Source organism: Phalacrocorax aristotelis, chromosome 3 (assembly GCF_949628215.1).
Source record: "Phalacrocorax aristotelis chromosome 3, bGulAri2.1, whole genome shotgun sequence".
Lineage (NCBI taxonomy): Eukaryota > Metazoa > Chordata > Aves > Suliformes > Phalacrocoracidae > Phalacrocorax > Phalacrocorax aristotelis.
In genome coordinates this window covers 57,941,539-57,965,501 of record NC_134278.1, presented here as the reverse complement: position 1 = coordinate 57,965,501, position 23,963 = coordinate 57,941,539, and the positions used below count along the sequence as shown (strand labels likewise).

The following is a 23,963-nucleotide window of genomic DNA, read 5'->3' as shown; positions in this document are numbered from 1 at the left end:
TGTCAATTGTAAAAGTGAAAACAGGCTCCATCAGGTGATTTCAAATCCACAAAAATGTCTGTCTTTCTCATTCCCCCACCGGGCACCTGAAGCTCCACTGACCTCTTGGGCAGTAGCTCTGCTTAACTTTGGCACTTTTCTGAGAACAAGGAGAATTGGTGCGGGCTGAATTATTGGAAGCATTATCCATATGTAGGTCCCCTCTTTCTCTACTGGTCTAGCTGTGTAAATAGCATCACTGCAGGTTTGGGGAAGAGCTTAGCACTGGTGGGAGATGGACAAAAATGTGCAAAACACCTGGGCACTACAAAGCAAGGAACAGGCAGAGAAAAGCATCAGGATAGCACCATGGATATTGCAATAACAGAGTGGAGAGGGCAGTCATCTTGGTGTTATCCCCTCTTCTTTCTGGAGTAATGAAATTACAATGGTATCAATATTCCATCCACCTTACATGTGACTATGTAGTAGCAAACAATGTATTCCTCAGGAGTCGTCAGATAAACTCCTCCAGCCAATTTTGTTTATATTAGTAGCTAGGGACATAAAAATCTAATTTCTCTTTTCAGTGGTTTAGGGCATCCTACCTGGGTCCTTTCAGGCAGTTCAGAAGTTACTGTCCTGTAGATGCTGCCTGCCAGTCCTGTGAGGATGTCTCTGATATCATAAAGCATCTATAACAACACTGGAGACCTTTCTTAGGCACCTGAATCATACTGCAAGCACCTGCACTGGGAACCTCTAGAATACAACAGTATTTTTCTTAGCTTGACTTCCAGTCAAATTTGCATCAATAGCTTTTCACTCCCACCTCAATGAATGTAATGGTGGTGATTTTGTTGTATAACATCCGGAATTTTTAAGGGCAAATATGACTTGGTTACATCGACAGCCAAAATCATGCAGTAGGTAACCTTCTAGCCTACTTGCACTTTGTCTCTGCAGTGTTACTCAGACCGATATATTATGGGAAACTATTTTCTTCACCAAAGAAGGAACATGAACATAGCAGTCTGAATTTTAAGTGTTAGGCATACCAAATAGGAAGGAACTATTTTTACCTAGCAAGAGACCTGGAGGAATGATCCTTAGAATGGTAATTATATGTATAAGTCTGTATCTGTATACAAACGTAAAGTTTTAATTGCTTGTATTGTAACTGTGCAAATATCTGTCATTAGTATGTCCTTGGAGATATGATGTGGTACTAATCAGATTTGTCAAGATAAGACAGGATATTTCTATTCTCTCTTACACATCATAAACTCTGACTGAAATCCCCAAGGGAAAAAAATTGCATAATGTGTCATTTATGACCTGTTGGATGCACAACTTACTTGCATTTTGTATGCAGTAGGATAACAAAATGCTATTGATTTTGAATTTGACTTTAGGAAACTGATTTTTATTGCTAGTTGTCACTTGGCAGATTTTTTCTCCTGCTGTGAAATGTTTGATCTAAAATTTGTTTGGAGAAATGACAGCAGTGATGGTTTTATAATATTTTTTTAAAACGCGTATAAATTCTATCCTGGTAGATAGACATTATTCATAAGCAGAATAAACATTCTGTAAGTAAAACTAAATTTCAAATAAGTAACAAAAAACGTGCAATATGCCAGTCTTGTTCTGCTTATACAACACTGCTCTGTAGCAGAGCAGCTTTCCAGGTCTTGAAGCAAGGCACTGATCAGTGTCAGGATGCTTGTGCAAAGGCAAGTTTAAAAGGTAGAGCTAAGGTAAGCACACACATATTCAATGCACTACATAATAAATAAAAGAAATGTAGAATAGTTCTGGGTATGAATTTTAACACTCTACAGATAAGACAGATTAAGAGTTAGGGAACTTCTGATACCAAAATTGCCCTTCCCAGTTCTCCAGATACATGTGAGAAACATAAAGGTCATTTCAGTATCACTTTAGAGTATTGTTTTCACTTTCTACAGAAAAAGGAACAAAACCAATATTCATTAGCATAACGACTGGAAGACTTGTTTGCCTTTTTTTGGGGGGGGACAAATATATGTACCTATGGATAAGATCAAGGATCTAATCTTTTCTTCATTTATTTCTTTAAGAATATCAATATAGTGATTCTCAAACAGAGGCTACATACATGTTGTGATGGCAAATATCTGAAAGTCTTCAACAGCCTTGTACCTTAGCTCTAATGATAGTTTCCAAATGCATATGTGGCGTTTTCCATGTGAAAAGAGAAACTAGATCTTTTTAGCTTTCTATAGAGCAGCTCTGTTGCTTTCCTTACCTCTGTAATCCTAGAAAATTATCAGCTTTATGGGTTGTATGAGCTGTGACAGAAGATAGGTGATCTCAGGGTGAGGAGCAAAAGTATGAGCAAACCAGGCATCACCTGATTCCTTGAAATTTCAGACCTCTATGTGGGCAAGGGTCCCTGAAATCACTGACATTAATTTAGGAGAGTCGGTACCATCAACCAGACCAGGAACATATGTAACATATCTTTGAATGTTTTAACAGTAGTTTACAAGCAGATATTGTAAGCTAAGCTGACTAGAGATACTGTGTTCTTCTACTGGTTTTGACTGTGGAGTTATGAATATTTGTACTATTGTTATTGTATATACTGGAAAACAAATGCCAGCCAAGATTGTTTAGGTTATTGCTTTCTTTTGTGAAGAAGAGTTATTTGAGAATTTTCAAATGTGGTCAGGTTTCAGTTACCGTAATTTTGGTTTGTGTGCAGAATTAACATTTCTTAATACCCCAGGAAAAAGCAGGTTAAGTCACTACTGTTAACTGTCCATTAAACAGCTAATGTGTGTCAACTGTTGACTTAGCTAGCATACGTACTCACCTTCCTACCACCCTTATAGTACCAAGCCCATGCTTTCTGGAATTAGGTCTGCTTTGGCACTGTAACTCTTGTTTCTTAGGAGAGTATTTCATTAAGTGGAAAAAAAGCTACAAACAAGGGCATTTGAAAATCAGCTACAAGCCTCTTTACAACTTGTAAAGATAGCGGAGATGTAAATTATTTGTGTTTCTGTTAGATGAAATGGAGTATATACATTTATATTATCATCGATACGTGTCCTTGACAGCAGAATTCCAGCCAAACCTTGAGTAGTGTAGACACATTCACTCCATTACTGTCAATGGGGGTACACTTAATCACATCACCTGAGAATCTGGCATACAGCCCCTAACAAGACAGTCCTTTGGAGGGTAATAATATTTTATTCTTTTATCAATCACTCTCCTAGGTCTGTAGCTATTCGTGGCAGATTAAAAAATGTCATACTATAATCAAAAAGGCCGGTTGTGGCTAAATAGCCACATCATGTTTCCTCCCAAATTAACTTTACGAAAAGTGGCCCCAGTTCAGGAAAAACTCCTTCCAGAAAGCAAAAGAATCTGTCTTTAACAGTGCAATATTTACATTTATTTTAAGTATTCTGATTACACGGCAATTTCAAAACAACCCTCATATTCTCAATTTTTAGGCTCCAAGTGTTACATTCTATTTCCTCTGCTTTGACTATTTGTCTAGGACATACGTCTACAACCACGACAATAATAGATGGTAAGAACGGATCAGTTCCCTCATCATCCATGAAAGCGGGCAAGAAATCAGTTAAAGAAGACCTCGTGACAACGTTCAGCTCACCAGCAGCATGGCTTCTTGTTGTTGCTCTGATTGTTACCTGGTCAGCAGTAGCTATTGTAATGTTTGACTTGGTGGATTACAAAGCCTTTGCAGGTAAAATTCAGCATATTCTGTTTGACATCTTGTATATTAAAATTTAAAAATTTATTAAGGAATATGTATTATGTAAATATGCATCTCTCACTTTCTCAGAGCGAGCACACTGTCTCTGCTGAGTTTAACAAGAGAGGAGATATTGTGAGAAATGTCAGAACATATTAGTTTACACTTCATACGTCTTTATAATTTAAATCTCTTCACTTTTCAGCCCATCCTCATCCTGGAAAATGTGGACATTGATAGCAATATAATATGTATATGAGCATGTGTGGTCAGGCTTCTGTTTTGCAATTTCTATATAAAATTATTTTAAAAAATAAAATTAATTATTAATTCACATTTTCTGAAATATATTTTAAAATCTTTCATAGTTGTCTTGAGTATTGTGGCATCTGCTTACACAGTTCAATAACAAGAAATATGCAAAAGATCATTTATAAACTTTAACTCTAAATTCATCTTCAAAAACCATAAACACAGAGGACCAGATTCTTAACATTGGCTAAGTCTTCAACCTTCAATAAGGTAATAATTCTAGCCCAGTTTAAAACAGGACAAACTGGCTGAACAAGATCAGATTTTGGGGTACATATTGGTTATTGAGGGCAAAGATTAAAATGAAGGTGTGTCTATGTGGTACAAGGACTGCGACTGTGGTTGAGGAATGGGAAGAAAAGGATGGGGAATAGAAATTACCTCATTGCTACTTGATTTTTGTGTCTTGTATCCAGCAATGATATATAGGGAAATAAAATAAACTAATTACCTATGTTTGTAAAGGGAAAAGTGTTCAGCAAGCCATTTTGGCAGCAAAACTTTTGTGGGGTAAACAGGCTGTAATGACAGGGAAACCCGTTAAATGAAACAGAAAACAAATTATGAGGGTCCTTTTCTTTCTTAAATAAGAACTCCAGCTCTAAAACTATCACATCTGTCACAATAATTAACTAGGAATTGAAATTCAGACTTGAGCCTTTTAATTCAAAACAAATTGAGTGGATGTTTCAAAGTTAATTTCCTGGACTTTATTAGTTTACTGATAAATCCATAGATTTTTGTCCTGCTATATATCAATATTGACCTCAAGATTTGCTTAAAAATATTTTGAGACATAGAGCTTGAAAGAAACCGCTTGATCCTGGATCAATGGATGACATAGAAGCGTGAAATGTGAAGAAAACATATCACAAACCTCTGTTAAATTTTTTGCCCTTGTTTTCAGAAGGATTTCTCTTGACTCACAGCAAAACATAAAGTTCCTTTTGAGTGATCTTCCCAAAGCAGACATCAGATTTTAATTTGGACATAACGCATTTAATGTTACAATATAGTTGTAAACCAAGAGAGAGAAACTGCCATATTCTGCTTTTAATTTTCCATATTAACTATCAGTCAGTCAATCAAGTTCTTAATATGTTTTCAATAAGCAGTCAGGAACCAGGGCATAACTCAGGCAAAACTCCTAAACTAAGTGATTCCTAGACTGGCTGTCAGCTCGTACGTGCTCAATATACTAGTCAGGGTAATGTTGAACAATGAGAATCTGTATTCATACTGGGGACCGAAGGAAACTTTCTAAGCAGATAGAAATCTGATGTTCATGTTATATTGGTTAAATGAGTTTAAATCCCAAAGGCGATCATGGAAACTAACATTTTCAGACCAGGCTGTAGAAATAAAAGAATGTAAAATTTAATCTGCAAGATAAGTTCATTTTTTGTGGAGATCTCTGACAGATGATACTTTAGTATTTTGAGTTCATGAGTTTGTTTCTTTTCCTTCCCAAAGATATTTCTGTTCATACGTGATTAATTAAGCCAGCATTTAAATCAGGTCTCAACGGTGAAATGTTAAGAGAAGGAGCTGCTGTGCTCCTTCAGACCAGGATTTATTAGAATATTTTCTATATTTATATAAATATAATAATGGCTACATAGCTCTTACCATGACCCCTGCATTTCAACTCCTGAGTTCCTACTCAGTCTGATTTTTCCAGGCGAAACTCACAGATTTATAAAAATTCCATGGAAATAGCTGAAGATTTCACATAGGACCACCTGACTGGAGCTATTGATACTAGAATGATTTTCACCTTTTAACAGTTTGGCCCTTTTCCTCCAGTGGATGTAATGCTGTCTTTTCATACAGAAAGTAGAATTTGGAGCATACTTTTATGTAACTCCTTACTAAAACCCAGTGTTATTTTTCTCTTGGGTTTGACACCGCTCTTTGAATAACCAGTACTGCATAAAAAAAAGTGAATAGCTATTTTCAGAACTGTATGTTTAGTTTTGCAAGCATGATTGAAATTATTATCCTAGTTTTTAAATGTAAATGAAAGATGCCAAAGAAATTATGTTCAACTGTATATTTTTTAGTCTATAAAACACAGAATATTCAGTGTATTTTTTCCTTAAATACCAGTTTGCCTTTCATAAGTCAGTGTGTTCAGCTTCTTTCCCATTTCTTTACCTGAAGATCCATGAAGTTCAAGTTTAGAAAGTAGGCATAGCATATGAATGAGACAAGCTGAGAGAGCTGAACTGGGTTAGTCTAGAGAAGAGGAAACTGAGGGGCGACCTAAGAGCAGCCTGCAGCTTTTTGAAGGGCGGATACAAAGATGACAGATGACAGTTACCAAGATGATGTTCTTCTTGTATCAAGTGATATAACAAGGGGGATATAGCCAGAAACTGCTGCCTGAGAGGTTCATGTTGAACACTGCGGGGGAAAAAGTCTTTACCAGGAGGGCAGTGCAGCACTGAAACAGATTGCTGAGAGGGACTGTGGATTCTACATTCTTGGTGGTGTTCAAGATTTCACCAGAGGGGCATGGCTGGCCAGATCCTTTGTTGGCAACAGTTCCTCACTGAGAAGGATTGGACTAGATGAATTCTAGAGATACCTTCTGATCAAGATCTATGTGATTGCAAGATTTCATTAAAACATCTGTTAGAATCACACGAGGTATTTAGAAAGCATCTAGCCAGAGATCTCAGTGGAGACACAAAGATAATTAAGGGAGAGATACTCTCATCCTCACATACAAGGAGTGGATTCATGGACCTTTGTAGTCAGGATTTCACTCACTCATTCGTACAGTTAATCCTGTTGATTTTCATGCAGGTGTTTCACACTGTTTCTATAGTGGGATGACTTAAAAGCATACTATGCATACTAGGATACTTTGCCAGATTTGCAGGAAGCAAGGACCTGATCTGGAGGAGCACTGAGTGAAAATGTGCCACACACCTCCACACTGGGGCTGGCTCTAACCTATGGGCTCCCACCAGAGACTTCCACTATGTTTTTGTGCCAGAAATTATCATCTCCATAGGAGAGCTGCTAGCAGTGACTGTACTGCAGAGGACTGACTGTAGCAGAAAGCAGGAGTGGGTTGACATCGTAAACCAGGCTGGGAACTGTGTGGCTGAGGAATACACACAGATTTGCTCCTTCTGATTACACCACAGTGCTGCTAGCCTCTGGCCAATAAAGGAAATGTAATGCTATGAGTTTACCTAGATTACACAGAGATTTGTAGAGCTCAGTAGAAACAAAACACATCAGCAGAGTAGGAAGTATTTTAGACCTGAAGTCAAGGATTGTTTTCTTATTTCAACAATTAACAATTTTGCTCTCATTATCTTAAAGGCAAAGAGTTACAAAAAGACTTAAAGTATTAATATATGTGTTTTAGCTCTTACATATTCTTATACTAGTATAAACTTCACGTTGCCTTTACGATTACAGAGTGCCAATCCATAGGTTTTGCTTCTTGATTACTATGGTTTCATGTTCTTTTAAAAGTAAACTATCAAGTTTGGAAATCTTGACAATTTGTAAAAGATTTAAGTTTGTCCCAGAAGTAACTGTATGGAAATGAGGTATTTGGTTTCATCCTGAAACAGATGTGGTAAATTACTATCTGGGGCACCCTCTCTATTCAGGCACCCTCCTATTTGAAAAGGAGCCTTTAGAACTGAGAGAGGCTGAGGGAGGATAACATGTAGGCTTTAGGTAGCTGAAGTTAGATTACATGTATTCTAGCTCCACTCAGAAAGATTTAAGATATATTTTTTTAATTCTACACATGCAGAACATGATTACTGTAAATTCTATAGTACTGTGTAGTATTCAGGAGGTGCTGGTTATGATATAAAGTATTGCAGGAGGACCTTGTATGATGGGGTGCATGTGTAAAGCTGTGCCTCCTTGGTGGTTATGTGCCCGTTTGTTCAGAGTTTAGAACAGAGATGGGATTTGCAAGTCAGCTTTGGCAGTGGAATTTGAGGAAAGCATGAGCCAAGAATTAGATCAGTGCTGAAATATTTGCCCCTGTTCTATCTACCCAGAAGAAGGGAATTAAATTTTGCTGTATTTCACTTCAGTGCGTTATGTTCATTCCTTTGAGGAAGAAATGAAAGGTTGCATTCCTATCATGTTGTATTGTACAACTATAAGCATGACTGAAATATTTCTAGCGTGGTATGAAGGAGACATACCTTACAAAAGCCTGAGATAAGAAAATACGAATCTCATGCGGTATGTAATGTGTATAAATATGCAATAAGTAACATACCGCTTTGGAAGATCTCTTATATATTCTCAGATTTTTCAGAAATGCAGAAAAAACCATTCATTTTGGTTTGATGTGTGCTCTGTAACAGTTTGTTATCACTACCAGCTTTTGTGTTAGAAAATACACCTTGTTAATTGGCTTCATAATTCATGAATGTATTTCATGCATTTCTCATACACATAACTGGATTATATATTTTAATTGGTAAAGGTAACTAAATAATTTAAGATTATTTTAGTCCTAAAGATTGATTGCGCAGGAATCCACATTTGCTAATGGGCTAATAAAGTGTTCAGAATTCTCTGCCATCTCTGTGACCAATTACAGCTAATTAACACCACCCTAATTTCAGCTCCAGAGTGTTCAATATTCAGAGTAAATTGATAGTGATTTAGCCAGTCACCTAAAGGCCAGACTAAATCAAACCTAATGAAATCTCACCAAATCTATGAAAACCAAAACTATCCACAAAATAATCTAATTGAAAATATAGAGCACACACACAGTGTGGTGAGCTTGCCATTTTATCATGACTGCTTTCATAAAATTAAAAATAGCAGACTCTTTGTTGTGGATAATTCATTTTGCTCAACCATAAAGAGACTTTTTAGAGACCTACAACAAAGGCAGATCTCTGCAGAGGTAATGCCTCTCAATGACAGGAATGGGGAGCAAGGAGGGCATGGAGGCATGGAGTTCCCAGCTCCACAAGAAGCAGCAGGGATTCCAGTGAGATGTTCTCTTTAATGCCTTTTCTTTTTTTCTGTTGGTTTTTTTTTTTTCCTTTTTAAGTTAATGGCAAAATGTCTGGCCAAATTGTACGCCTTTTTTCTGGCCCTGAGTAGTCAGGATGATATACTTATTAATATTTCCAGTAGAGGAAAACAAAGAAACAAAAAATTGGAAATTGTATATTCACATGAACATCTGTATTTTGGAGAAAAAAGGCACAGGAAGGTAAAGAACAGGACTCCAAATACTTTCTACGGTAGAATTGACATATAGACATTTGCTTTCCTGGTCTCCTGCATGATAAAACTGTAAGGTGCAAAACCTGTTAGGTACAGAGTGATTGTTTCATTGTTAAGAGAGGTGGAAGTCAGCAAAATATGGCTATTCTACTGGGTTTCTTGTCTTTCTTTCTTTCTTTTTTTTTTTGTGAAAAAAATCATTATCAGGAACACATACTGTCATTTTTCTCTGTGAACATTATTCCTGTAGTCATTCTGTTGGGCTCATGTTAACTGGAAATGTTAAGAACTGCAGAAGACGACTGGACTTACATTTAATCCTGTATTTTATGACAGTATATTCACCAATATTAAAATTGATAATAACTTTGCACTTATTCAGGAAAAAGAATTAACTTCTGGCTTAATTTAAAGCACCAGCAAACTTAACGGAACAAATAATTTTGTCTCTTGGTATAAGAGGTGTTTCATAGTCTCACCAAATTGAAATAATTGGTAAAAGCTTTTCCATGCATACAGAAACCCTAGACAAGTCTCCCACAGAGCTAAGGAGTAGGATGTAAAAAAAAGGGGTTGGCCCTTTCTGTGCTCACCTTGGAACTTATCAAAATAGTGCTATAGTCTTTTGAAATACAATTTTTCTTGTATTTACAAGCGTCAGTCCAGCACATGAGTAAAGAGCTTATATATTTCAAAGTTCTTAATTGAAATTCTTAATTGAATTATATGGGACTGCCACTAATGTACCCAAAACCCACAAAATAATTTTTTCACTGTCTTCCATAATGATAAAAACAATTAAAGGGATTTAAACCCAATTCCAGTTTAAAGAAGGGCTTCCCAGATGACATCTTTTTTTTCTCATGTTTCACCCTGCAGCAAATCTTACAGCTGAGTTATAAACCCCTAGAAAATGAGTTTATACTGGAAAGAATGACAGTCTGTGAAATACTGCAGTGCTGCAAGTACTACGATCATCCCAAATGGTCTAGCATATACAAGAAGACAATTTGTGATAGATCAAACTTCATGAAGTGATGAAGTCAAAAATATGAGATTTCAGAAACTGACTCAATGAATAGGGAAGGATCTAAGGCGAGAGATAAGTCTTGTATGCTTAAATGAGCTGCATAGGATACAAAACACAAACCAAATTTCCGGCCCATAATGGTATCTGTGAAATTTCTAATTTTAAGCAAACGAACAAACCCAGTAATTCATTTCAGTAACAATTGCAGTAATATAATTCTTTGGTTATTTGCTGTTGAAGAAATCAAAATAATTCAACTAGAATCAACTATATGTAATATATTCTTTCCAGCAATAGAATATGTTTGTAACTTGTGAAAATACCTGTGCCTTGTTTAACCATGTTTTTACATTGCTCTGATTTGTACTGTCCTATCTCACACCTAGAGCGTATTGTTTTTCTTTTTAATGAACTCCAATTTCTGCTTCATAACAGCAGCCCCACAGAGATGAAATAACTCCTCACTTCACTCTGTAACTGCTTCCTTTAGTCAAGCGACAGCTGAGGATGTTCGTTATTGCTAACGGTGTTTCTTCCTTTTTTTTTATTGGCCTTTCTGGGGTTCATCCTGTTGCCATCCGCTATAGCCACCTATTCACAACATTGCGATGATCCCTGTTTACCACCTGGTAAAGATGTTCTGCCTGCAGTGTTCTGAGTACGCGTGTGTGCGTGCGGTCTGCTGGCCGGCAGTAACAAAGCATGGGCACGAGCAGAGTGCCAGGATGTGGCAGCACTGCTTCTCCGCTAACCCCCAAATCTGGCTGGCTGGGGCTCAAAGTTGATCGCAATAGCCTCCTCTTGATTTTCACATCATGCTTGAAATAGATCTGTCAGCTAAGAGATGCCCTCAGTCAGGAGATTCACAGGAAATCGTGGCAAGCTGAGACATATTCATTTTACCCTCATAAATGCCCTTTAAAAATACTGTTGTACAATTATTTAACAGCATTGCCTTTTTAATCTGAAGTTAAGATCAATGTTCTTAGAAAATTGAACAATAAGAAAAATAAACTTCAAATTATTTTAGGTAGTTTTCAGAAAACACCACCTAATTAGGGTCTGATCCATCAAATCAGAAGCCTTTCAGCTGACATAAAATCAGGTCATATAAATTACATGTAAAGCCCATCCTAAACCTCCATTCCTGTCCATGTGTATGGTTATGTCAAAAGTACCTGAAACTGCTTAATACTTTGTGACACTTTGTGAATTTCTTTTTAAATTTTGGCAAGTAGATTCTAGTTATAACTACTTCGTTCTAATTTTGGGAAAAATGCCTTTGTCCACTTTCAGCTGAGGTTTTCTCTATGGACTTGACCTCAATATAATTATCTAAGGCTGATATTAGGAAGAGCCAGGGAAGATTTATGCTACAGACTGTAGTCTTCATATTTACAATTTAAGTACCTATAAAATACAAATTACTGGACAACATTGAGTCTGACTTTTCTTTGGCATTGTTTTTATACTTGTAATTCAAAATGAAGTTATTATTTTTACACTTCTAATTCAATGATACCCAGCAGAGTTTGTCCTGAAGCTTAGTGCTGTAAGTGTGGCAAAAATGTTAGTCTATGAACTAGGGAGATAAGACCAAAGGATACCTATGCTGATAAACTGGAATATTAACAGTGGAAGACTTTATGTGTGTATTGAGTTCTATATGTTAGATACTACTCTTCAGAAGACCACAGAGTAGAAATAATAATAACAAACCTTAAAAATATATAAACTTTCAAACTAAAATATAGGTGTCTCTATATTTATAAGAGAATATTTTACTAAACTAGGATATGTTTTTTTATCACAAGCTAGTGTTAGGCTTTTGTATTTTATCAAACATGACAGAAATTTTCTGTCTTCATCAGCTGTACCTTGTCAGTATCAATGAATTAGATTATATCTCATAGATCAATCTTTACACCAGATAATTACCATCATTTGTAATTTAATTGCATTCAATTCACTGGAGTCAAAATACATAACTGATGAAAATCCGACAATTATTAAGTAATTCACTGCAATTCATTAAAAATCCCTTTAAAATAGGTTGAACTCTGAATATATTTTTAACTATTTGACAAGCAAAAAAGATTGATAGGAGACTACATTCCTGGCAGAGTTATTAAGACTGGAATAACGACTGAAGTGATTTGCACAGATAAATCAATTAGTCACTTTTTGTTGTGCACTTCACAGGAATAAATGACACAGATCATGAAACATAACCAAATTTGCTCGAGGTACTACAACAAATCATACCATGTGATTAATTAATTCCTATTTTCAAAAGCCACTGTTAAAGGATCCATTATCAGTCATGATGAAAAACAGGTTTCTTCTGTTCACAAAGTACTACAATTTTACTGAAGTTGAAGTGACTTTGTCTCTTTATGAAAATTATCTTCTGTTCCAAGAACATACCTAATGCTGATTGCAGGTAACTTTGGAAGTCTGTTATTGGCTGATTTTAAAAAGTTCTGTTAAGTGTGAGTTATTAGTTGTCACTAAAGATACAAACTCTGTTTTCAAATCAATTAGAGTTAAACTTGTGAGCCAAGGATAGTTCAAAGCTGAAGAAATTATTGGTCAGAATTCTTGTTCTCATATTTTGAATCAAATTACTGTTTCTGTACCAACGACATTGGAGAGCTACAAAGAAATATAGCACTTTAATTTTGATGCAGTGACATGAAAGCCAGTTTCAAAATACAACACATCTGAAAGTATTCCTTAAACAATTATTTTAACCAAATCTGCATATGTTTAGTAAAGAAAATCCAAACAAGCTTCCAAATTTTCTTGCAGATATCTACAACAGCTAAGGAATATTCTCCAACCAAATTCAGTTGATACTTCCTACAATAAAGTTTTGTTGAAAGGTAGTATACAAAGTCCTTCAGTTTGTCTGGGATTTTTTCTCTGTCAGCTTTAACTCTTCCAAATTTCAGCAGTTGCCAGAAAGTTCTGGAATGAAAATTCTGAAGTACCCACTAAAAAAAAAAAAAAAAAATCCAAAACAGTTAATCATTCTCTTAGCAGTGAAAGTGCCATCTTAGCAGTGAAAGTGCCAGCCCAAGTAGAGCTGAACTTTTACTGAACCGAAAAACATCTCTTATGCCGTAGCAAGTAACAAAAGGCCATGACAAAATAAAATGTTATAGTAAAGCATTGTTGGCAGTATCAGTGCTGTTTTGAAATGTAAGTAATTTATCGAGGTGAATGGTCACGTTGACCTGGAATTAATTATGAATGTAAAGTTACAAATCTAAGTGCTTAGCCAAAGTGTACAATGACAAGATGGATTTAAATAAGAAACAGCACTACTAATAGGATCCATGTCACATACCTCAGTTATATGAAAATAAGGTGTCATGTCCATGCTAATTTTTCAGGCTTCCTTTCCATCCTGGTGAAAGAAAAGGGATGGGCATCTTTGGAACTTAATTCATATAGGCCCTAAAAAAGGTGTCAGAGGAAGGTAAGAGACTTGCCTTCTGAAGGTCACAATATGTCTTTCTGCATTGGCTTTTGAGGGAGTCTAGAAACCACCAGGGATTCAACACCTGGCTTTCAGGTATATTTGGCTAGGATAATCTGAATTTAAGTTGTGATTAAATGAAATGATATACTGTCAACAAAAAGTCTTCGATATTAATTGCATGTTTCATCCCTGAGCTTAACCTGCTGAGTAACCATTCTCTTCCTTTCCCTCTTTTCTCCTTCCTCCTTTGACAGACATTTAGTAATTTTCTACTACATTATCTAAGAGGAACAATTGGCTCAGTCCCTATTAACAAGTTCAGCAAAAGGTAGAATTTCACAGCCTGTATCAATCTGAGAAATACTCTGGGTTCATGAAGACTCTTTACAGCTTAAACTCAAGATCCTGCCCCTGCTACTCCCAGCACGATAATTGATATATGATATATTAATTATAGTTTATAGCCAATATATTATATATCATATATTATAGTTTATAGTTATAGATTAGTTACAAATTATATGTTGCATACTATATAACATATATTAACAAAAGAAGTATACTGTGAGTTTTATTTTAAAATAATTTGTGTTCTAAGGTCTGCCAAGAAATGAAAAGTCAGACAGAGAGAGGACAGCGAATCCAGTCCAAACGTGTTGAATCCAAGGCTATTCTAAAAAAAAAATCATCATACTGTACCCTTGCTGGACATCTGTAAATAATAATACAAAAATCTCATTTACATCAAAATATCAATCGCAAACTTTGTTATTAAAATCTGTATTCTCTCAGCTTCACTCTTGAAGAAAGAGTATGCAAATCCTCTGGAAATGGTTATCTTTCTTTGCATGTGTGTGAGGCAAATGGCATTTCTCTCTACTTTTTACCTCCTGAGTTGCTTTTTTCCCCGGTTTCTTGTGTGTTCTGTTCTACTAGGGAAAGAACCTACTATTGTTAAAGTTGTGGAGAGGGCTAAAAACATGGGTTTGATCAGTAGTAATTTTCACTTCAGCATTACCTGGTGTGGTGTTCCTAAACGTTTTAGGACACATCATTATGGTTAGCACTATTTTTAAAAAATGTAGGAAATACAACAAAAGTTAAATAGAAGACCTATGCACAAGGAGACAACTTTCCAGGCCTATGTCACTTGCATCAGACCAGAAGTGGATCTCACAGTATCTGTTTGTGTACAAAATTCAATTCTGCAGATACCATTAAAGTGTCCTCTATACAGCTCCAAATTGATTTTTCTGAACTTTTTATGTTAAACAGGATTTGCAACTTCGGCCTGTTAGAGTAGGAGTGACTGGAGAATTTTGCCTCTGGACGTTTACAATTTCTAATCCCTTTCCATAGTTTGCTATGGAGATGTTAAGAATTAAAGACCAGGATATGATGTTGAGGGCTCTGATTCATCAGCAAAGATGGCTTGCCTTGGGGTGGTTAGAAAAATTTCCTCTGCTCTTGATCTTGTTCTTCTCTGAGTATTTCCCTTGCCTGCCCAGGGGGACAGCTCTGCTACCTGTGAAGCAGTTCTTGAACTGTTAGTTGATAGACCAGTGTATTAAAATAAATTGACACCAATTTTTTTTTGGTTTACAGCTGTAGTCCCTGTGGCTGTAAAAGCCTCTGGCTGTAAAAGCAACTGAGCCATCCCTAAGCAACCAGTGGGTAAAGGGTAGGTGGATAGCCAGAGTGGAAATCAAAGCAACTGTCCGAAGTTAAACCATCCCTGCTTGTGAATCAAAACCTCAGCTATGCTAAGACCACTCTGGCCATGTCCATTCTATTAGTCCGCTTGGGCGCCTTAGCACCTCTAGATTAGAATAAGGTGCAAATGACATCAGGGGTCGGGTTGCAGATTTACTTTTTAATACCCTCCCTAAACATAGGTATTCATTCTCCTGGTAAACACCTGAGAATAGCATTTGTGGCAAATCAGCTGAAAAAATAAAATCTCCAAATCTCAGTGCCTGAGGCCAATGCAAATAAATAAATGCCTTATCATAAGCAAGCTAAATATTCCCTATTACACTACTCAATCTTTCTGAATACAATAGTGCACACAACAGTACACTAAATGAAGAAATCATGCATATTTCTTTGCAATTATGTCATTTCACCATGGCACACTATTTATGTGATGATTCTTCAGTAGCATATATCTATATAATACAATTTCAAAAAACATTAACCAAGATATTTCTTTGATCTACGTTTTTAATAAGCAGAAGCAAAATAATAGAAAATCAGCCGAGTCTTTTCTGTTTCAAATTAATTAATTAGAAATAAAAGGAATTATTTTGTGATACATTTATATTTCAGATAAAGTTACTCATATATTTCATTACAGCACTTTTAGACAATAACTGTTCATACCACTGCCATCAAAGAAGTTGCTTCAAGCCTGCACTTTGCCTGTCTTTGTAACTTGCAAGTCCATGTGAGACTATTTCTGATTTCTGCTAAGATTTGTCTTGTGAGTCAGAACACTGCAGTCAGAAGCGGTTCTGAAGAGACTTGTATTTAACTTCCTACTAAAATATTTGTATACAGAAAGATAGAGGTAAACAGAGATATGGTTCCCATCTTGGTGTTGTTAAACTCAGTGTATATATTTCTCTTGAAACTCCTAGGAACAAGACTAGGCCAATGACTCAAATCATATTTATGACCTACCTTCCATTGCCTATATTTGTAGGAAACCTTCACACAGATAAGGTAATCATTCAGGCTGCCATTTCAAGTACAGTGGACAACAGTAATATGGACTGAATGAGCATTGTTCTTCTTCATAAGCAGTGTTTGGAACAGATTTCAAGAAAATTGAAGTTTGCTGGAAAGAAAGATCAGAAGAAATACTCTGTCAGAGGCTGGGAAGTTCCTCTGAAACACTGTGTCAGCATAAACAGGATAGGGAGAAATCTGGCGAAGTCACAGTTGAAGAAGCCTTTAAGGGAATATTTGTTTTACCCACTGATGGTTGCTCTCCCTGGGAGTGGATACAGTGGGGAGCAGGGGCCTCAATTCCATCAGAGGTCCCACAAAGGTCAAGTACATTAAACTGCACAGCTTCCTTGTTTGCCAGCTTACTTGCCTACAGGAGCAGTAAGACATGAACCAGTTAAATATGCTGTTGTGCACAAGTGTATATGAAAGAAACTCTAGAAAAGTTGTAGGAGAAGAACCAGGTATACGGGAGTATGCGTATGGAAGTAGCTGTCTTTGTGTCCCAATTTGGACTTTGCATTCCCCTTCATTCTGGACTCAGGTTTATTTTGGCCCAAGTATGCATTGCTTTCTTCTTCCCATCCTTTACGTGTACTCTATGGCAATGATACGACCTGTCTGTGTGGTTAAGCCAGGGCTCAGCAATTTCCATGAGGAGACATGAGGAGTTGGACACAGACAGCAGTGAATCCTAAAGAGGCATCAAGAGGCCGAGGACCTGGGCCAGAGAAAAAAACTGGGCTGAGAAGAAGAGATTATCTAAACATAAGAATATTAGGTAGAATCAAATCTGTATTTATCCTTTGCCCAACCAAACCTCGGAAGAGCCAGACCTTGGAGTGCAGTATCAGACCAAATTATGCACTGGGTCCTGAATCACTCTGCAAACAGCAAGTACAGTAGCATACAGTTTATACCAGTCTTGCACAGGAAGGAGAGCTGTCCTCAAACCCTTAAATAATAAAAATTAACATTCACAATTTTTTTTTTCTGTTAAACAAGGTAGTATAATTAGTCCTGTATAAAATGGAGATTAACTTTAATCACTGAACAAGGTGTGTTGTGTTTTTTTTTTCAAACTGCTTTTGTTTGAAACTCTGCACTCAGGAAGATCTGTTAACAAGCTCAGCACAGAACCACTGAGAATCATTCATGAGACATTGGAAGAATCCACTGATTGGCTTTATGGCTTTATTTCTTTACTGTCTGACATCGTATGGAGTGATGATGATGACAGTGATGAAGGTATTTGTAATGTAAAGACTTCTGTAACTGCTCTAACTGCTGTTTTACATGCATTATCTTGGCTTACTCAGCTTTTAACCTCACAGACAAGAAGGTCAAACAAAATGAAAAGTGAACGTTGTTGCTAATAAAGCATCTACTGGCTTCAGTAAATTGGTATCTTTGTTAGCTTTCATCTTGTGTTTAATGTACCATTACAGAAAAGCTGTCAGAATTAAATATTACCCTTAGTACATCTTGAAGTAAAGAGTACTAATTTATACAAGACTTCAAAGCCACACCAAAACATGCATCAGGATATTGCTTCAGAGAATGACAATAGCTATTTTCTTTTAATCAGCAAGAATCTAAAGAACGCCACTAAATATACAAGATAGACCAAGAAACTTAGAACTTTTTTATTTGATATATTGATGACAGGACAATATATTGAAAAAAGAGACAAGTAGAAAGAAAAAACATTTTGGCTGAACTAAGGGGATTTTGGATGGCATATTGCAAATAATTCAGTTTACTAGAAGTTATGGTTCTGCCATTACAGTAACATTCTTCATCTGACATCATCTGATAAATGAAAGTAAATTGCTAACATTTCAAGTTTGGAAACAGCTATCCTTCTGTTATAAAAAAGTAGTTCCTTGGTATGAGCAGAGCAGTAGTGGATCATCATGTCACATCGTATTGGTCATTTTGGCAAGTGGTGAGTGTAGGAGTGACATCTTCATTTCACAGTAGTTTATTTTATATTCTATTTGGCTATACCAGAACATAATTAAAAAGCAACATGCACTGAAACTGACTTCTAACCATTTGTTCAGAAACTTTACGTATTATCAAATTTCTACCTTTTAAACATGTGCATGAGCTTTTTATATTAGCACCATATATGAATACTAATAGATAAGCTGCTATGTGTGAGTCTGTGAACTGGGCATCCTATTCTGAGATATGATTTACAACTAGCAGAGAGCCAATCTCTCATATGGTTGAGAAACTGAAAAGGTGAAATATGGAGAGCTTGCTAAAATTTGAAAAGTGTTCATTTTTACCATTTGATAGCTCCCAAAGCACCTGCAAGCTTTCAAATACTCAAGTGGATAAGTGTTAATGAAAGCAGGAAAGGTCATAAAGTACCTGACATACAAAAATGCAAGATCTGAATGCTCACTAAGAAGTGTTTGAAAACTCCAGTCGCAGTCTTTGGCCCAAGTGGAATTTCATCAATACCTACCAGGAGCGTGAATGGGCAGTAGGCAACTTATTGCATTATATCATACAAAGTAAGCGCGTGTGAACTCACTGCCCATTGTGTGCGGCGGTCAGTGCACACTTGCCACAGTTGTCCAGGCTCAATCCTTTAAATTCTATGTCCCGCATGGAGATGCAGTGACACACTTCAGCAATCAAACGCTCATGGTTCTACTGAAATTGTGTATTTTTTGCCTTGGATTTCACTGGAAGTGTTGCTAGATTTACAGCTTTGCTAAGCCTTATATGCATTTTATTATTTGGAGCTAAAACAGAAATGTTGGGCCTTTCCTTAAAGCATGGAAACATGCATAAAATCAAGCAAATTGTGAATTATAGTCACAAGTTATCATTCAGAGGCATAAACACAGATTTGTATGTTTCCTTGGTTACTACCGCACATTGAATTTATCTACCCCAGACCCAGAAAAACCTCTATGGTAACAGAGATGTGTTATGAAAAATCCAAAATCTCAGAACAGAGTGCTTGCCATTTAGCGTATAAAGAATAGAATTTTTTTAAAAAATTAAAATGAGCCAATTTGGGAAAAACATTATTTTTTCAAGTTATGATATATCTCCTCTGAGATTTGTTCTTTTCTCTTGGTTTAGGTGAAGTGGAATCACCCCTGAAAAAAGGTGGGTCAGTTGCCTTATTATAGAGGGCAAATATTTTGCAACTAGTTTAAGAATTAACTAATATATCTGTGATATAGATTCTGTCATTACTTATATGTCAGTCTACTAACAATGTAAGTTGTTCTTTAACAAAATCATTAAACAAGAAACTTGAGCAATAATACTTGCTGTAGTTTGCTGCTCTGTGACAATTCTTGGCTGTTTCATTATTACCCAGAAAATCTGAAAAATGTTCATTAAACAAACAGTAGAATTACAAAAATAATATTATCTGTACCCTTGCCCTGTATGTGGGACTCCTATTAATGTCAATATGAATTACGTGTATGTATGGATAAAAATAATATTTAGAAATAATAATATAGAAAAAATATTTAGTGAGACATAATTGTGAGGTGTTGTAAAAGCATTTTACCTTGTGCCAGTGGTGAACCCTAAAATAAGGACTACTTCTGAATCTTCTGAAAAAAAATTACTTAGTTTTCATTGAATTTGTAGAGCAGACAAGTGAAGCAAGTAGGATTTATAATGTAAATCTTTTCAGACATGAAAATTGTTATGCTGAAACATCAAAATTAAGTCCAACTTCTATTAAATCAAAAGAAAATATGTTAGAAGGCTTGAGATATCTGTGATAGGATGTAAAGCTTTTCAAAACTAGGGTGTGTTTTTTTCTCCAAATTAAGCAGAGCTTGATAATAACAGGATGTGTAACCAGCCCTATGTGATCTGAATTTGGTATCCATCAAATTGTCAATAGTTAAATGCCCATACTGAAGAATCTAACACCCCAGTTGGTGCTGAGATTACAATCCAGTTTTCTCTGAAGTTAATTGGAACTGGATCAGGCTTCTGATTAATGACATATTTTGTCAGTCTCAATAGGACATCCGAGGAATGAATAGGCTTGAAGACCAGGAGCATTCATCTTTCTATGGACGATCCTTCATGTTAGGACTGAAGAAAACATAGAGTAAAAAGGGCTCAGCATTGCCCTGTCTCTTTTCCCAAAGAGAGAAATGCATTGTTAGTTTTACAGTGGGTGCAAAGAGTCTGACTCTGTAGCACATTGCTTTCAAAGCCACTGCATACATGGTTGGAAGGCGTCTACTCACCATGGGCCAGTGTAGCTGACCAGGTAGGGAGTACTGTGGAGGTACTTCACTGCTGGAAAGGCTTAATGCATAAAAATGTTATAGACAGCACCATGCTCGGCATTGCAATGCCAGCTTCTTTGGATATCAGTGACATACACTTTGCTTTGGGACACTAGGTTGTAGAAATAGAATTCAGAGAAGCCTTCATAATAAACTGGAAGCTGCTTAAATTAGTCAGTTGGAAGGGATAAGATGGTTGATTGGACCTAAAAGTCCTCCATCCAAGGAGCTGAGTACCTAACTGCCAGCTTGAAATATTTTTCTCAGTATTTGAAGCTCACAACCCTGCTCTGGAGAAAAATGCCTGGGAAGGCCTTCTATCTTTAAGGTGAAGGAAATGGACAAGGAGCTGGTGATTCCTCTGGAGCTGGTATCTTACAGGATAACTCATATACACAGATGTGAAAGGGCCCAAATTTGGACATGCTTCACCTGCCTGAGCTGTAAAACAGATCTTGCATGGGGTTTTCTGTTCCCTGGATGTACCATCTCCAGATGACTGGAGGTCTCCTTTTCACCCTGGCAGCTAGGATCTGGCCTTGATTATACTTGATTTCATCACCTCTTTTTCTGGGCTACATAAATACAACATATGTGGCCTGAAGCCAACAGTCCTTTAGAAAGGCCATTGCTTAGTACTGTGCATGTCTGCTCAGTGACAGGCAGCTGTGAGCTCCTCAGAGCTGTTACTCTCTTTGCAGACTTCTCTTAAAATTATGTAAACAACAGGGAGTTGAATTGCCTAAGTCTAAGCCTATATAGAAGTTTTCTAAGAGGTCTGTGCTTAAGGCCAGAGTCAACAGCTTTCCTACTTAGGCACAGTGAAATTCGCTCCCAGGGCTAAAGCTCATGAGCGCAGAAGGCAAAGCCGTGGGAGGTGAGGTGAGAGCTCAGATGAGCTCATGCAGGTAGCACTCTCACAGACATCACAACCTGTTCCTCTGAGCACACAGTTCACATCTCTTTGACTAGCTTTTCCTTACTAATGAGTGCTATCTTGTCTATGGTCCAGAAATAAAAGTTCCAAAAGAAAAGATTTTGAAAAGAAAACAAGGCATTGCATCTGTGATTTTTCCCATCGGCCTGCTGGTAGGGCTGGAGCCAAAAGAAGACCAGCTATACAAATTAATTTGGAGACCGGGTATCAAAATCAGAGCCAAGTCTTTAGGATATGTAGTATTCTGTTTTCATGTAAAGGACCATTTCTGTATCAAAGGCTCTTCCACTCTGCACAGCACTGTTATCTATAGCTTTGTGAATGATCTTTCTTTAGGTGGCTCTTTTGCTTCTGGCATTTGAATATCTTAAACAAAAAAATGACCCAGTGAGATTGTGCAGTACACTACTGCTGTCTCCAGAAGATGAACAGATTGACGTTTGACTTTTTGCACATATTTACAGGATGCCTCTCTCAAATTTCACTCTGGAAATGTGCATAATGATTGCTGTGCCTGATTTTTAAGTATTTGTATTGGTTCTAACTCACAGTTATTGTTGTATTCATGAAAAGGCTGAGAGTTTTTGAAAAATCTCCATACCTATTTTTGGTGTATAGACAAGCGTTCAATCTTTTGCCTTGTTGACTAGCAGATTTTATGAATGCTAAAATGTTAGCACAAAATTTACTTTATAATGGTCTATAGTAACTGAAAGATAAGAAGATTGCTGGTACCACAATCAATATAATTACATATTGAAAAAAATTCAAGGGGAGTGGTAAGGACACTGTGTAGTGATGAAGGAAGCAGAGAAAAGTGTAATGATAATTACGAGCCCAAAGAAGGCAGAGATCACCTTCTAGCAATGTAAATTGAAAGCAAAGATAATAAAAGTACAATAATGACAATGGGCTTGCACATGCAACAGGGCTAATATCAGTTTCAGAATCCTTTAGAAAGGATGAAAATGCCTCTCGAGTGCCTTTTTTATTGCAATTATTTTTGCCAGTCCAAGTCTTATCACTAATATTTATCTTTAATAATTGGAAGAGAGTGAACATTTCATATTGTCCATAAAAAAAGTGTTCTTCAGTGGAAGTAGTGAAAGATTATTCTGTAGAGGACTTTGCAGTCTTTAACAATGCATATTCTCGACATGCTAAAACTGCAGATCATTTTCATAAAGGATATTGAGAAGCCTAATAACAGTTTCTTGCAGGCTTAATATGATTTTGGTTTCATTTCTTTCTAGGACAATGGTTATGACTGATATTCTTGTTCATTTTTTCAGGGTTAGACAAATCCAATTATTTAACAGCTGTGTGTTTTCTTGTATTTTGGTCTTTTTTACTATTAATATTTACTATTTTTTGGTGGACGTTACTGGCATCAATTGTGAGTTTGGAGAAGAGCTGAGAAACCTGGTGCACAAAATTGGAAATAATGGTCTGTAAAATATAGGCAAGTGCAGACACTTCAGCATTGTCATCCATAGCTACAAATGTCATTATTAAACTGTTCTGGAACTTCACTCCAGTTTATACATGGGTAACTAAAAATTTAAAATCTGAACGTGGACTCCTCATTTAGCTACCCAGGCTGTGCCTGACAAGCTGTGCACGTGTAGCAGCGGGTCTTGTAGATTAAAGTAGCATCTTCTGCTTCATAATAGCCAATGCATTCTGGCCGGGAAATGTGAATCTGGTATGTGGTCTCAGGAGTAAGTTGTTGGAAACCTTTGAAAAAGATTCTAAGGTCAGAGTGATTTATTTCTTTTTACATTATACTTTGAAACTTAGTAAACTGTTTTTGTAAGATATCCTTCCTTGATTTTGTATTTGGGCTTAGATTAAATCCTCTCTTTGTCTCTCTATCTTTTTCTCTTGTGTGCTCTCTCTCTCTCATCATGTTGTAAGTAATTTTAATTTCAATAAATACAATGAACTTAGAAAGCAGAGTAAGAAATAAAGCACCATCATGGCACTGTTACCATCTTGTGTATTACCAAATAGGTTTTTATTAGAATAAGATTATTCTATACAAACAATCAAATGAAAGTTTATTACCTTGAAGGATCTCTAAACTTCTGTGAGTTAGCCTATGTATGAGATAGAAAGATGTATAAAATAGTTTTATGAAATGATCCTATTCTCCTTACTTGGCTATGAAACTCTTTGTTTAG

The 23,963-nt window shown here is 36.4% G+C and overlaps 1 protein-coding gene across 1 annotated transcript in view; it reads left to right on the top strand.

The window, feature by feature from the left end:
• Positions 1-23,963, top strand: part of TRDN (triadin) — a 232,904-nt gene that overhangs the window by 26,674 nt on the left and 182,267 nt on the right. Inside the window, exons 2-5 of the mRNA XM_075087552.1 lie at positions 3,536-3,745; positions 10,922-10,963; positions 17,662-17,799; positions 19,660-19,686. Of these exons, the coding sequence (XP_074943653.1) occupies positions 3,536-3,745; positions 10,922-10,963; positions 17,662-17,799; positions 19,660-19,686 (417 nt within the window). The remainder of the gene's footprint in view (positions 1-3,535; positions 3,746-10,921; positions 10,964-17,661; positions 17,800-19,659; positions 19,687-23,963) is intronic.